Source organism: Orycteropus afer, unplaced genomic scaffold (assembly GCF_000298275.1).
Source record: "Orycteropus afer afer isolate SDZICR_OR568_19922 unplaced genomic scaffold, OryAfe1.0 scaffold00014, whole genome shotgun sequence".
Taxonomy (NCBI): domain Eukaryota; kingdom Metazoa; phylum Chordata; class Mammalia; order Tubulidentata; family Orycteropodidae; genus Orycteropus; species Orycteropus afer.
This window is the reverse complement of record NW_006921601.1, coordinates 1,645,187-1,659,662: the sequence shown is the minus strand read 5'-3', so window position 1 is coordinate 1,659,662 and position 14,476 is coordinate 1,645,187. Positions and strand designations below refer to the sequence as shown.

Sequence of the window (14,476 nt, the reverse complement as noted above, 5' to 3'; positions counted from 1 at the left end):
CAAACTATGAAAACACGAGTTTATTAATGCTGCTTTTCTACTTACACTCTGTTTTCTTTCTTGACTTCTTATTTAATATATAGTACTTCTCAGAAGAGATATTAAGGTCTGCTACATTCTGGGTCCAGCTTTTCTGTCAAACTCCATCCCTTTCCACTGCTTCTTCAACATTGATCTCTTAGATGTTCATCCAGGATTAGAAACTCGTGTGAATTCTATGTTCTTTTTTTATGTAATAAGTCCATCTGGAATATTCTACTACCACTTTCCAACTTTCCTCTGTAATGTTGCCTCATTTATGAAACTTTCCCTGATCCTCATAGGCATAATTACATGGTCTCTCCAAGGTTTTTCCAAGCTGTGGCTACATATCTTTGCTTGTATCTCTGCTTTGTCTTTGGTGGTGTTTTGCTTTATTTTCATATGTATCTTCTACCTTACTATCTTAAAAAAATCTCTATAGTTCTTTCCACAGCACCATAAGAGAAATTCTAGAAATCTTTTTTGATCTTATATTATTGATCCAAAGAAACTTAACTGGTTTTGGACGCTCAGTCTTGTCTTGATCTATTGACGCTTTATACAATTTCTAAGTTTAGGTGAATGGTTAAGTTATGTGGTATATATTCACACCAATCTTATAGCCCTATTCTAAGGTTTTTTTTTTTTTTTTTTTTAAATTTATAGGCCTAAGTTCTGGCATAGTTACCTGTCCACTTCTTCTGTTCCTCTTGGACTGGCCTTTTCATTGCCTTTGCTACTTGTTTAGCTTATTCCTTACTCTGTCTCTGATTTTCTAGGCTTGCATGTTGCTATCTCATGATGTCTGTGTCTTGTTTTAGAAGTATCATAGCAACACCTGTCCTAAGCTCATCATTACCATGCTTAGGACATGGGTGCTTTCAGTTAGGCTTCATAGTCTAGGCTTTACCTAAAACACACCTGCTGTGTCTTCTCATCCCCTCTAAAACTGGGTCAGTACCCTTAGCCCCTCTGATCCTCAATGACCTGACTCTGGGCACTGACCACTCCCAATCTACCCTGTGCTACTGCCTTCCAATATAGCCTGTGTTGATCTCTCTTTTTCTGATGAGAGATTATCATTCTGAAAGCACATAGATTTAGCTGAGTCTTTTTATGTGTTCTCATTTTTCCTTTGGCTGCATAAAACAAATTATTTCTCTCTGCAGGGAATGTCTTTCTGAATTTGAAGAATCCATGAAGAATCTGTATGATATCTCAAGTATTCTTGGAGTTGGATCTGACTCATAATGACCCCTCCTTGGGTTTCTGGAGTGATATCATTACAGAAGTAGATTGCCCAATCTGCGTTCTGAGGAGTGGCTGGTGGGTTTGAATTGCCAGCCTTCTGGTTAGCAGTCAAATGGCTTAGGCACTATGCCACCAGAGCTCAAGGTCAGGTAATATGTGAATGTCAATACTTACATGTTAGGTTTCCAATCTCAGCCTAGACTTATACTTACCATTTCAAATATAGCCACAGGAGACATTTACCATCTTGTCCAGCTTTGCCATTCGTTTTGGTAAAAGCTCTATCCTTCTCATGATTTCACCTATCTCACTTGAGGTCTTCTATTATAATGTTCTATGCTGGTCCTGAGGATGCCTCTTTCTGGGTCATCAAACCAGATGAGTCCTTTCTCCATGACAGATCTTGGGTGTGCTGGGCTTTGCCTACCTCCTTGTACACGTTGTCACCATGCCTTGGAAAATTGATGAAATCAAGGACTTTCTGCTCTGTCTGTGGGGGCTTTGTTCTCCTCTTGATAAGACAACCTGGAATAAGCTGTTCAAAATAGTCCCTGCTGGGGATGTTCTCTGGGGCCCTAATAAGAGAAAGAGATCTTGTTAGAACTTTGACGAGAAAGGAGAAGTACTAATTGGTGTCTAGGTAGTAGGAGTTTCATCCTGGGTCCCTACAGGCAATGCCTGAAAAGTTTCCCATTAAATGTCTCATTCTTGGAACCTGGCTGGTAACTTAAATTCCCATCCCCCAGTAGGTCAATCAATGCAATCTTTGGTGGGTATTTGCTAAAGATAGGCCCAAAGAACAGAGATGCATGCAGGTTCTATTCACAAATTAATTCCCTAATCTTCCCTGATCTGGACAACCTGATAGTTTGTCTGGGCTACAATTGCTTGTTCTCAAGACAACCACTGAAAATTGGTAATCTAGGCAATACTGCATATGTTCTACATGGACCTTTGGTGTTGTATGGACATAGATATATGTGGGATCGAGTGTGTGAGAATTCCTCACCATAAATCAACAAACATTCTTCTTGTCCTGGGTCAACAGTAGACAATTTGGAATTCTGTTTCTCTTTGAAGCCTACAGGGTGAGTGATGGGAAAGCATTTACAGAGTCAGTTTCCACTTGAGTCTAGGATTCCTCTGGTTTTTGAACTTTCTTATCTCCCTTTATTTACTTTCCTGATGGAAGTATAGGAGCTGAATTTACTGTGTCAGATTTTTCAATGAGGCAAAAAGACATAAGAGACAATATTATTTTTTGAATCCTGAGGGGTAGTTGAGACACCAGATGTAACAGTTTTTGGCCTGCAAGGAGGGGCAGGGTGGGGTTGCTTTGAGGGTTGAAGCAAGTGGTCAGGCCATTAGAACCACATTTCCTGACCTTTATCTCTTCCCACAAATCACACCCAGGGACTACTGAGGGGAACAATATGTTATTGCAAGGGAAGAAGGGACCGATGTGGGGGTGAAGATATGCTATTTTTGGCTTGGTTGCTACACGTTACTATTTTATATCATTCACCAATGAAATGAATGTATTTGGCCATCTTTTGACAGATGAAATGCATTGTTTCTCAATTGCTAAAATTTCTGTTTTCTTAACCAGGGCTCCTAATGCAGCATTTATTTCTGATAATTCAGTTACTACAATACTACTACTACTATTCCTCTTTTCAGAAACTGGCAATGAATTTTTACATATTTTATTTTATTTGATTCTCGCAATGATCTCGTGAGGTAAGTTCTAGCACGCTCATTTTACATGTGAGGAAACTAAGCTTTGAAAGTGGTTAAATGCTTTGCAGAAAGTTATACAGCCAACATATGGCAAAAACAGTCCCTTAAAGTAGGACTTTGACACTTTGACTCTTGGCCCAGTGTTTATTCTTTGATACTAGGACTTTGAAGTCCACTCATATCTCCTGTCCTCACAGGGCTCATACATTCTGCTGTCATCACATAGTCCCCTTAGCAGCTGTGTTGAAGGTATGAAAAATAATTACACAGTTGGCTTTTGGGGAGAAAAGCAAAACTTCCTTGACCATTTCAAAAGAGTGCCTTTTCTTCTGTTTGAGACCATGCATCCAGGCTGATTTCTGATTCATTCCTTCATGCTTAGAGACCTCTTCTTGCTGTAATTGAGGCTCTAAAATCAAACTTTACCTTTTCTGCCTAGAATGTGAATCACTTCTCTTACACTCTTGTTGTTGTTATGTGCCGTCAAGTTATCCCCGACTCATAGTAACCCCTCTTTGGGTTTCCAAGGCTAAGGCACTTGACTGCTAACCGGAAGGCTGGCGGTTCAAACCCAACAGCCACTCCTTGGAAGGAAGGTTGGGCAATCCTACTTCCGTAGTGATACTGCCTTGGAAACCCAAGGAGGGGTCGCTATGAGTCAGGGCTGACTCGATGGCACATAACAGCAACAACAACGATCACTACGGAAGTAGATTGCCCAACCTTCCTTCTGAGGAGTGGCTGGTGAGTTTGAACTGGTCAGTTATCTATGTGTCCTTGTGTTTGTCTCTCACATGCGAGGATTGAAGTACTGGAGGGCTTGGATGATGTTGGGGAGACATATAATCGTTCTTCATCAGCCCTGCCATTTAGTCCTTTGTGCTGCTCAATCTTAGCCTCAGGGCCAGGGATATTCTTCTCTAGCCTGGCAGCAGCCACTGCTAACACAGAGGCAAGATGGCAGCATCTTAGCTTGGGGATTCAGTACATCTGACTTTCAGTTTGCTTCTGTCACTAAATAGAGCTCAACCCTGGGGAACTTCCTTCTTTCTAGACCTCAGTTTTCTAATTTATAATATACAGCACAACACATGTTAAGGATGTGAGTAATTCTGTATACTTCATAGTGTGATAACTTGAAAAAAGGAATCTGAGTGCCCATCTGCCCATTTTCTAGCCTACTCTCACTAAGATGGCAGTGGTTCAGAGTTCTTTGTCCTTCATATTATTTATTTATTTATTTATTTTTACCATGAGCTTCTGTTTCTTCTCCAGATCACCACAACTTTGACTTTTGTGTCTAGCTTTCTACCAGAGCACCTCAAAGAAGAGGGAGATAATGCAGGTGATGAAGTGAAGCAGTCATTGAGAAATTGGGTGGAGAGACAAGATGTGCACTTGTGAAACAGATGGGGAATAATCCAAGGAAGAGCCTGATTAATGTTGAAGTCTCCAGGGACTGTTTATTCTGTAACGTTGGCAATTAGGTGAAGTTTAGGAGTGGAATCTCTCCAAATTAAGGGATTTCCTTGATGCTAAAATTTTCAGATGAAATTTCATAAGATAAGACTAGGGGAACAGCTGAGGTAAATGTTGATTAAATCAAGCCCCAAAACAAAAACAGAAAACTCCAAATCTATTGCCATCAAGTAGATTCCTACTCATCTTCTGTTCTGTGGAACAGAAGAGAATTGCTCCAAAGTTTCCAAGGCTATAAATCTTTAGGGAAACAGACAGCCACACCTTTCTCTCACAGAGCCATTTTGGGGTTTGAAATGTTGACCTTTTGATTCGCAGTTCAACTCTTAACTACTGTGCCACCAAGGCTCCTTAATCAAGCACCAGCCCCTGGGAATATGAGTCTGATGCAAAGGATTTTTGCTTAATAATAATTCCTAGGTATCAATTTAAATCTGATTTTGTGAATTATCCAGATACATATATATCATAGGATATCTAATCCCGGGAATTGATTTATCAACTTCTCCAATGCATTTGCCACTAAACCAAGGTGATTTGCCTCTTCTGCTTTTGAAGATCTTGCAGAAATTCTGACTAAATAGAAAATTATTTTCAGAGAACTGTAGGGAAAGTGGTGGTGATGGTGGTGAGCTTCCAACCCCTACATTGTTGACTCTAAAATGCCTATCTTTCTTTGCAGTGGCCCTTTTTCTTCTAAGTAAGTTGATGACCATGATTCTTTCCAATCTTACTCATATCCTCCCACATACTTTTTTCTTGGCTGGCATCCCAGGGCTCACAGCAGTTCACATTTGGATCTCACTTCCATTTTGCTTCATGTTCTTCCTAGCAGTGACAGGGAATGGTGTACTGCTTTTTCTTATTTGGACAGAGCACAACCTTCACCAACCCATGTTTTTCTTTCTTGCGATGCTCTCCTTTGTTGACCTGGTCCTCTCTTTCTCTACCCTGCCCAAGATGCTGTCTATTTTCTGGTTTGGTGCTACAGCCATCAGCTCCCACTCCTGTCTTTCCCAGATGTTCTTCATCCATGCATTCTCTGCCATGGAGTCAGGGGTGCTGGTGGTCATGGCCCTGGATCGCTTTGTAGCTATTTGTAAACCTCTGCGCTATGTAAACATCCTTACCCCAGTTGTTGTTGCCAAGATTGGAGGCCTGGTGGTGCTGCGGGGTGTGGGATTGACCATCTCCTTTCTGAGTCTTGCCCATCGGCTGCCCTACTGTGGCTCACACATGATAGCCTATACCTACTGTGAGCATATGGCTGTAGTGAAGCTGGCCTGCAGTGCCACCACTGTGGACAACCTCTATGCCTTTGCTGTGGCAATTTTTCTTGGTGTGGGGGATGTGACCTTTATTGCTTACTCCTATGGGCAGATTGTGAGGACTGTGATGCGTTTTCCTTCACCCGAGGCACGTGCTAAAGCAGGCAGCACATGTACGGCCCATGTATGTGTCATCCTCTTCTTCTATGGACCAGGTTTTCTTTCTGTGGTCAAGCAGAGGTTTGGGCCACCCACAGCCTCTGCTGCCAAGGTCATCCTTGCCAATCTCTACTTGCTCTTTCCCCCCGCACTGGACCCCATTGTCTATGGAGTCAAAACCAAGCAGATACGGGAGCGGTTGTTCACAGCTTTGAGCTCCAATCGGATTGATGCCACTTGAGTATGGCTGCCATGAGCTGAACTTCAGGGGCCAGAGTGGCTCTTCTCTGAGGCCTGAGAACCTTACAGCCCAGGTCATCATCTAGTTTGAACAGTTAAGGGATAGCAAATGAAATTATCCTGAGTGTATGGAAGTTAGCAAATCTTTTCTGAGACCTTGGTTTTTTAGATATTGGAATGAAAAACAGAAAAAGGTTGTTCATGTCATTTGATCAATCAACAAAGTTTCTGGTACCTTTTCCTTCTGAAAGTTTATAATTTACTTGTATTGATAAATGCATCAGGTAATTGGGAAAGAATTAGGACTTTCACTGATTTGGATTCAAGTGTCTAAGGAGTTGAGAGAAGTGCGAGATGAAGTGTGTGTCTGTTTTGGGCATATGAGCAGACATTGGAACTCTTTCAATACCAGACATTCACACATGGTTAGTCTATAGGAGTAGACAGGCCCTATCTATCAGAGTATCTTTGACTTTAGATGCAGAGGGGTGGAAATCTTTGGAGATAATTTAGAATTTCAAGTTTATAGGAGAATTCTTTAAAGTATTCATGCTCTATTTAACTGGAAATGAAAATAAAGCTTGGATTCTTCATTCCATTGTATTCATTTTCAGTCTATTTTTGAGATGGAAGATCTTTTGTAACTACTAAGTGATTTGTATGTTAGCCCCTGAAAGTAATGGTAATTCTTCTTTTATTTCTTCATTTTTAGTCTCAGATGTGGAGACTTGAGTTAACCATATCCCAGTGTTGATTGCTGACAATAATTTTTCTACTTGTTTTATTTATCTTCTCTCTTCATTCCTAAGTCTCTTTTTATCCTCTTTCCAGTCACCTCCATTGGTATCACTTTAATGTATGTTCTTAACTCTTTGTGTATCTGAATATATCTGTGTGTGTGTAATGTATTCTCAGTATACATGTACACCTTTCTTGAATTTCCCCAGGTATGCCATGCTCCCTCCAGCCACAGGGCCTTTGTCTGCATCTCCCTGTCTTTATTACCACCATTTCCACTAATCTGGAATCGCAGTTCAAATTTCAATTCGTTGGAGAACATTTTTCAGATCAATTGCTTATTGATCTCAGAGCACTGTGTATGTAGTATTTCTTTCCTTTTTCATAATTAATTTATAATTATAAATATATATATTTGTTGTTGTTGTTATGTGCTGTCGAGTCGGAACCAACTCATAGAGACCCCTCCTTGGGTTTCCAGGGCAATATCACTGTGGAAGTAGATTGCCACATGTTCCTTCCAAAGAGCGGCTGGTGGGTTTGAACCGCCAGCCTTCTGGTTAGCAGTCATGTACACACACACACACACACACACACAGTGAATAGTATAATGTATATGTAATAAATATGGTCTCTTTATGCTTAAAGAGCCCTGGTGGCACAGTGCTTAAATACTTGGCTGCTAACAAAAAGTTTGGCAGTTCAAACCCACCAGCTGCTTCATGGGAGAAAGATGTAGCAGTGTGCTTCCATTATAGCCTTGGAAAATCTATGGGGCAGTTCTACTCTATCCTACAGGATCACTATGAGCTAGAATCAAGTCAACAGCAGTGTTTTATTTATTTATTTATTGTTTAAAGAGAAGCTCTAGCGCTGCAGGGAGCTCTGGTAGCATAGTGCCTAAAACACTTGACTGCTAACCAAAAGGTTGGCAGTTCAAACCCCCTAGCCATTCCATGGAAGAAAGGTGTAGCAGTCAGCTTCTGTAAAAATTTACAGCCTTGTCATGAGACAAAGTGTATGTCAAGTGTTGTATGGAAAGTGAATTTGCTCTGTAAACTTTCACCCAAATCACACACACACACACACACACAAAATTACAGCCTTGGAAGCCCTATGGGAAAATTCTACTCTGTCTGTCCTGTAAGATCACTATTAGTTGGAACTAACTTGACAGCAATGGGTTTGGGTATTTTTAATATACCTCCAAAGGAGTTCTTGGGTGGTACCAGTGGTTAATGTTCTTTGGACACTAACCAAAAGGTCAACCTAGAAGTTGAGTCCACCTAGAAGCACCTCGGGAAAAAGGCTTTGGGATCTACACTGAAAAGTGACCCACTGAAATCTCTGGGAGCACAGCTCTACTGTGACATGGAGGGGTCACTGTGAGTAGGAATCAGCTGGCCAGTAACTGGAGACAAACAAACAGGACAAAAAGTATATCTATTTCTATATATATATATATATACACACACTGAAAGGGGGCTGATGTGTGATTGTCATGGGCTGACCATGCAGCAAAGGGCAATTATATATGTTTTTGATTGGTTGAATTATTTTTGTCTCCACTCCAATAGATTGTAGGTTCAGTTTTATTCTTAGGTTAGTACTTGTCACATGACTGGTTGTAAATAAATCTTTGTTGAATAAATAAATTTCTTATTTTAATGGGCCATGTCATCATTAGAACATTCCTTCCTCACTTATTATCATAGTATGTTTTGAATGATTGAGTACATTTGTGTAAGTCAACCATAAGTACTTAAGAAATTTTTATTGAAGACACAAAATAAGTTGTCACAAATTTACCATTGCCATCACAATCACTATTAACCTTACTCTCTATCCAATCATCATTACTAATATCACTTTAACTTAGTCTTTTCAAAGTTTTCAATAGCGACATTCTGGACAATATGCAGAGGCACTGGAGGACATACTGTTCTAAGGGAGATTCTCTATGGTGTACAGGTAGAAACCAAACAAGAATATATGCTGTCTTCCTTCTTTTCTTCATATGGTCCCCTTTACTTTTTTTTTGCATTATTTTTTTCCATGTTTTGAATATTAACCAGGTTCTAGAGTTGCAGGAGTTCTCAGAATAATGGGGAGACCAACTTCAAAATGAAAAAATTATAATAAAATGTTGTAGTGCTTGGTTGAGGTTAGTTCCAAGTTGTAAGGTCCTGCAGGAAAAAAAAAAAGAACTAATTTTCACTAGGAGGATGAGGGGCAGGAGAGGAACATGCTTTGGGCTGCACTGAAGGGATAGGAATGACAACGAGTCCCTATGTGGTAAAACGGTTAACATGCTGCTAACTGAAAGGTTGGCAGTTCATGTCCAGTTAGAGATGCCTTGGAGGAAAGACCTGGTGATTTACTTCTTAGAAAAAACAGCCTTTGAAAAAATCAGTGGAGCACAATTCTACTCATACACACATGGTGTTGCCATGAATTGGAATTGACTTGACAATAATGGTTACTGGGCAAGTTCCTCTTACATGCTTTTAACACAGTGTAGTTTTAAATGATAACATTTATAACCATAATTATTGGTATGATTATGTACATAATGTATAATATTCTAAGATCCATCAGGGCAAGGACCATTTTTGTCATGTTAATTATTTATTTTTGGGCAATCTACTTCTGTAGTGATACTGCCTCAGCAACTCAAGGAGGGGTTGCTATGAGTCTGGTCCGACTTGACGGCACATAACAACAGCAACAACAACAAGTACAGAAATTGAAGTAGGCAGATATTTAATAAATATTTATTGACTAATGTGACCCTTCCTTGGGTTTCTGAGGCGGTATCACTACAGAAGTAGATTGCCCAACCTTCTTTCCAAGGAGTGGTTGGTGGGTTTGAACCGCCAGCCTTCTGGTTAGCAGTCAGATGCCTTAGGCACTATGCCACCAGAACTCCTAATGAATAAATGGGAGTTCTGAAATCCTTTCCACCTACAGTGAATGAAATACTTGTTGACTGGGTGAATGAAAAGACTGGTGCTTGAAACATTTTTCCCAAGGAGAATGTGGTCACTAGGGTGGAGTGGTAGCTGCTTCAATCAGCATTAGGACCAAGGGAAAGGCCCTGTTGATGGGAATATAAGATAGAGGAAGCCAGAGCCAATTTCCTTGAGAACTTCCAGGGACGGAGTGTCAGAGAAACTGTTTCTCCTATACTTCCTTTGGCCCAGGGCTGAGTGTCTTTAGCACCTGTCACAATCCTCTGGAGAAGAAGCAGAGGGCTCAGGTGGGCTTTTTAGGTTGTGTTCTTTAGAAACAGACTTTGAGGTATACTGCATAAAATATGTTTATTGGGGAGTATATCTGGTAACAACACCTGTCAGAAAGTGAGGGGAGCAGAATGAGGCAGAAGAAGTTTAAATGCGATGTAGTTGCTCCAGAAGCCTCTGCTGACCAATGTGGAGTGCTTGACCATTGATTCTTCAGTGTTCGCACAGATTGAATAAAGGGAGTTGCATCTTTGTATTCCCACACTGGCCAGTCATCGAGTGTAGTCTGCAACTGGGAAGGAAAAGTAACCTTGGGGGAGGCAGCTCTCTTTGGTCAAGGGAGAGTGAGTCATTATGAGCTTTCAGCAACCAACACTCCCAGCAGCTGGAGGAACCAATGTATTAAACCATGGCATCCACGGAATTTATTGATGTCGGTGCTCCTTCTGCAAGAATAAGAAGCTTGAGCTCCCAGAGCAATGTGACGTACAAATTTTCCCAGCACAACCATCAGGATATACCGATTTAAGGGTGACAAGCAATGCTGGACAAAAGTGGGCCACCCTTTGAAATCCAGTGTCATCTTTGCTTTGCCTCTCCTGCCCAATCATCCTTCCCTGGAGGCAGTAGCCTCAGCACTGTGTGTCTCCAGACAATCTGGAGAATAACTGGCACAGTCCAAATGTGCATGTGATTCCTGTGGGACCTGCCAGTTACCATTAATGACTGACCTGCCCAGGCTCTTGTTCACAGTCACCAGCACTGTCTTGAAGAAGTACCCAAAACAGACATGGCTTCCAGTGTGCAGATGAAAGGACCAGCTGTGAAGTGATGCATGGGATTTCAGGTGTGGAAAATGAGGTCAGGCTTGAGACTTACAGCTTCAAGAAGATTATTCACAACTGAGTCTTGCCTTTCTTACAGCTCTGCGACAGGAGTTATTTCTTGGAATGGCTAATGTGACCCTGATTCCCCCAATACCTCTGGTCTGACACTTCTTAGTAGTTGTGAATTTGCTTCCCCCTAAATGTGAGTAGGAGGTCTCTCTAGGTCTGGTTCCTCAAAACTACCCCTTCCTGTTCCATTCCTCTTAGAGCCTACCATTCAGAGCAAGCAAGATTACTGGTGAGATTGCAGACATAACCATTCCTATTAAAGTGCCGAAGGCATTTGACTGCTAACCAGAAGCTTGGGGGTTCAAACCCACCAGCCACTCCTCAGAAGGAAGGTTGGGCAATCTACTTCCGTAGTGATACCGCCTCGGAAACCCAAGGAGGGGTAGCTAAGAGTCGGATCTGACTCGATGGCAGTGAGTTTTTTTCTTTTCTTTTTTCTGTTTAGTCACCTTGGAGCATTCACAAAGTCATTTATCATGGTCCTGGCTTCCCCATCACATATGACACATGTAGGTAAAGCAAATTAATCTTTTTCCCCCAAGTCTTGCCTGAGCCTATATTCATGCTTCGTAAGTTTGGAAAACTTGTGCATAGACTTTGGGTGATGTGTTTGATTTCCTCTTTGCCATTCAGAGACCACTGTGCAGCCTTTCTGTATCAGAAATCCTCTTCATCACTGTTACTCATAACTTGGGCCAGAAGATTATCATGAAGATTGAACTGGGGACTGAGGGTGCTCCTGGGAGACAACAGGGAGGGCCTTTGTGGAACACTCCTGGCATGGGAATTTTCTTCTTTTCTAAGGTCTCTCCAAGTTGCTGAGTCTCATGCCAGTCTGATGCAGGAGCTTAAAGTATACCACACTCAGAGACAGCCCAGAGACTGGGAGAACAGTGCCCTTGTGCCAGGCATATTTTATGGATAGTCTGTGCATCTCATATTTGTCACCTGGGGCTCTTCCTCTGAGTGTTTGGTTTCGGTCTCTCTCACTCCTACTGTCATTATCATGCCCTCCTCTAGTTTCTCTCTGGCTGTGTCAGTAGTTCCCTTTTCCCCACTATCTAGTACACTGCAAAGGAGCTCTGGTGGCAACGTACTTAAAGCATTTGGTGGCTAAGCAGAAGGTGAGTGGTTCAAACCCAGAGGCTGTCTGTGGGAGCAAGATGAAGCAATCTACTTCCGTAAAGATTTATAGCCTTGGAAACCCTATGGATTGCTATTAGTTGGAATCAACTCGATTTTGGTTTTAGTATGTTGGAAGAAGGAGATTAAAGAAAGAGAGACAGGTTATAGCACATATTGGAGTCTCTCTGCTTGCTAGAGGCAGTAGCAGAAGTGACTAGTATGACACACATTTAAGATTCTGTCACAGCCTCTTTCACAGAGATTCCACAAGGCTTCTCTTGGCAGAGTATCACTTAAGGTGAAGAATGCCACTTCACCTCTCACAGGCATCCCACCTCCTGTTACCTCATTCCTACCCCTAAGTTCAGTCTCTGCCTTGTCAAGTTCTCATAATTCCTGGTTCATTTTAGGTCCTCTTCTAGCCATTTATTAGTTATTTAATTTACTCATATAGATGTTTCTTTATTCAGCAAACACAACTTTGTACCAACTAGATTCCAGAAACTTCTGGAACCTAATCTGGGACTACAGCAATAAGCAAGGCATGGTTCCTACTCTTTAGGGACTGTCACACTGAAAGATTTTATAGTGCAAGGCATTAAACATAATAAGACGGCAGATAAAAGGACATGGTTAGAAATAAAATGAGTCTTATCATGCTGTCTTATAAAATTTTAGGACAACTTCACAGAAGAAAAGTCATGTGGATCGAATTTACATGAGTAAGTAGGACTTGAGTAACATTACTAATTTGCTAGTTGTCTGTTTCCTGACGTTGTTCTTGTTAGATGCCATCGAATTGGCTCTGACTCACAGAGACCCAATGTACAACAGAACGAAACACTGCCTGGTCCTGTGCTAGCCTCCTAATTCTCGCTATACCTGAACCCATCATTGTAGTCACTGTGTCAATGCATCTCGTTGAGGGCCTTCCCCTTTTTTCACTGACCCCCCCATTTTACCAAGCATGATATCTACTGTACCAAGCATGATATACTGGTTCCTGGCTAGATAGCTAAATATGTCTTTACTTTTAAGTTTCAGTAGATAAAGCCTCTATACCTTTCCTGGAAGAATCATAGAGGGACCTTTTGTTTACTTTAATAATTAACTATTTTTTTTCTTTTTGAGTTTTTATTGCGATTTGGGTGCAATTTTACAAAGCAGATTTGTTTTACATTCAACAGTTCAAATACATTTTATTTCGTAATACTGATTACAATCCCCACAATGTAACAGCTCTCCTCCTACCTCCTCCCTGTAATTACCCCTTCCCTGTGTTCATCCTATCCATGCATTCCTGCTTGCATAGCTTTCTCTCTGCACAAATGCTGCCCTTCTGATCTCCAATGGTTGACTGTTTAAGGAGTACAGCTCTCTGGTGTAAGTGTTCAGCTCGTAGGCCTGTCTATGGTGTTGCTGAGAATTAAGCCACGGGAGTGAGTTCAGTCCTAGGAGTGAAGGGTGACTTGGGTTCATAGTCTCAGGGGTTTCATCAGTTTCTTCTGAGCAGTAATTCTGGTCTTTTTATATTTTTAAATTTTGTCTCACATTTTTTCTCCTACTCTATCCAGAATCTCCAATTATGACCCCTTTCTGAATGGTTAGCATTGGTAGCAGGGCACCATCTAGTTCTTCAGGTCTTAGGGTCATGTAGGCTGAGGTTCCCATGGTCCATTTGTTCCTTGGATTAATCTTTGGTTTTCTTCACTCTTCTTTGCTCTAGATGAGGAGAGACCAATAGTTGCATCTCAGATGGCTGCTCGTGAGCTTTTAAGACTCCAATTGCTATTTACCAAAGTAGGATGTAGAACAATGTTTTTGTGGACTAGGTTGTGCCATTTGAGTTTGATGTCTTCCATGACCATGATCCTGAGCCCACTGCCCCCTGACTCACTCTTTCAAGGTGATTGGTTGTGGCTAAGAAGTTATTCTAACTTTATCCTCTGTTAGCTCTATAGTGTATATGAACATTTTTATAGCACATACAAATATGTAAATGGAAATATTGTCTGCCAAAATAATCTACCCAAAGTGTTCATGGGTAAATTCCCCTTTGCCTACCTGTACCTGGTCTTCTTTCCTGTGTACCTATGTATTCATCTATAGATTAATGTTTGTTATTGCTGATAGTGCAGTATTGTGTGTATAATAGTATTTACCATCATTGTCTGTGTCTCTTGTGCACCTCTCTTTCTTAGTGATATTGTGTTGGTCACACACTTTTATTATATTGCCTTGACCTTCACCCAAATCAACACATGTCTCTCTCTCTTTTTTTTTTTTTTTTTTGCAGTGTTCCATCCCCTCCCTTCCC

At 41.2% G+C, this 14,476-nt stretch overlaps 1 protein-coding gene across 1 annotated transcript; it reads left to right on the top strand.

The window, feature by feature from the left end:
• Positions 1 to 5,205: 5,205 nt before the first annotated feature.
• LOC103210505 (olfactory receptor 52E4-like) lies at positions 5,206 to 6,159 on the top strand. The gene has a single exon (XM_007956424.1). It carries the CDS (start codon positions 5,206 to 5,208, stop codon positions 6,157 to 6,159), a length of 954 nt encoding a protein of 317 aa, XP_007954615.1.
• The last annotated feature ends 8,317 nt before the right edge of the window (positions 6,160 to 14,476 follow it).

What these genes read in the sequence shown, in the direction of transcription:
- LOC103210505 (XM_007956424.1), top strand. Translation starts at nt 5,206, where the DNA reads ATGATTCTTTCCAATCTTACTCATATCCTCCCACATACTTTTTTCTTG.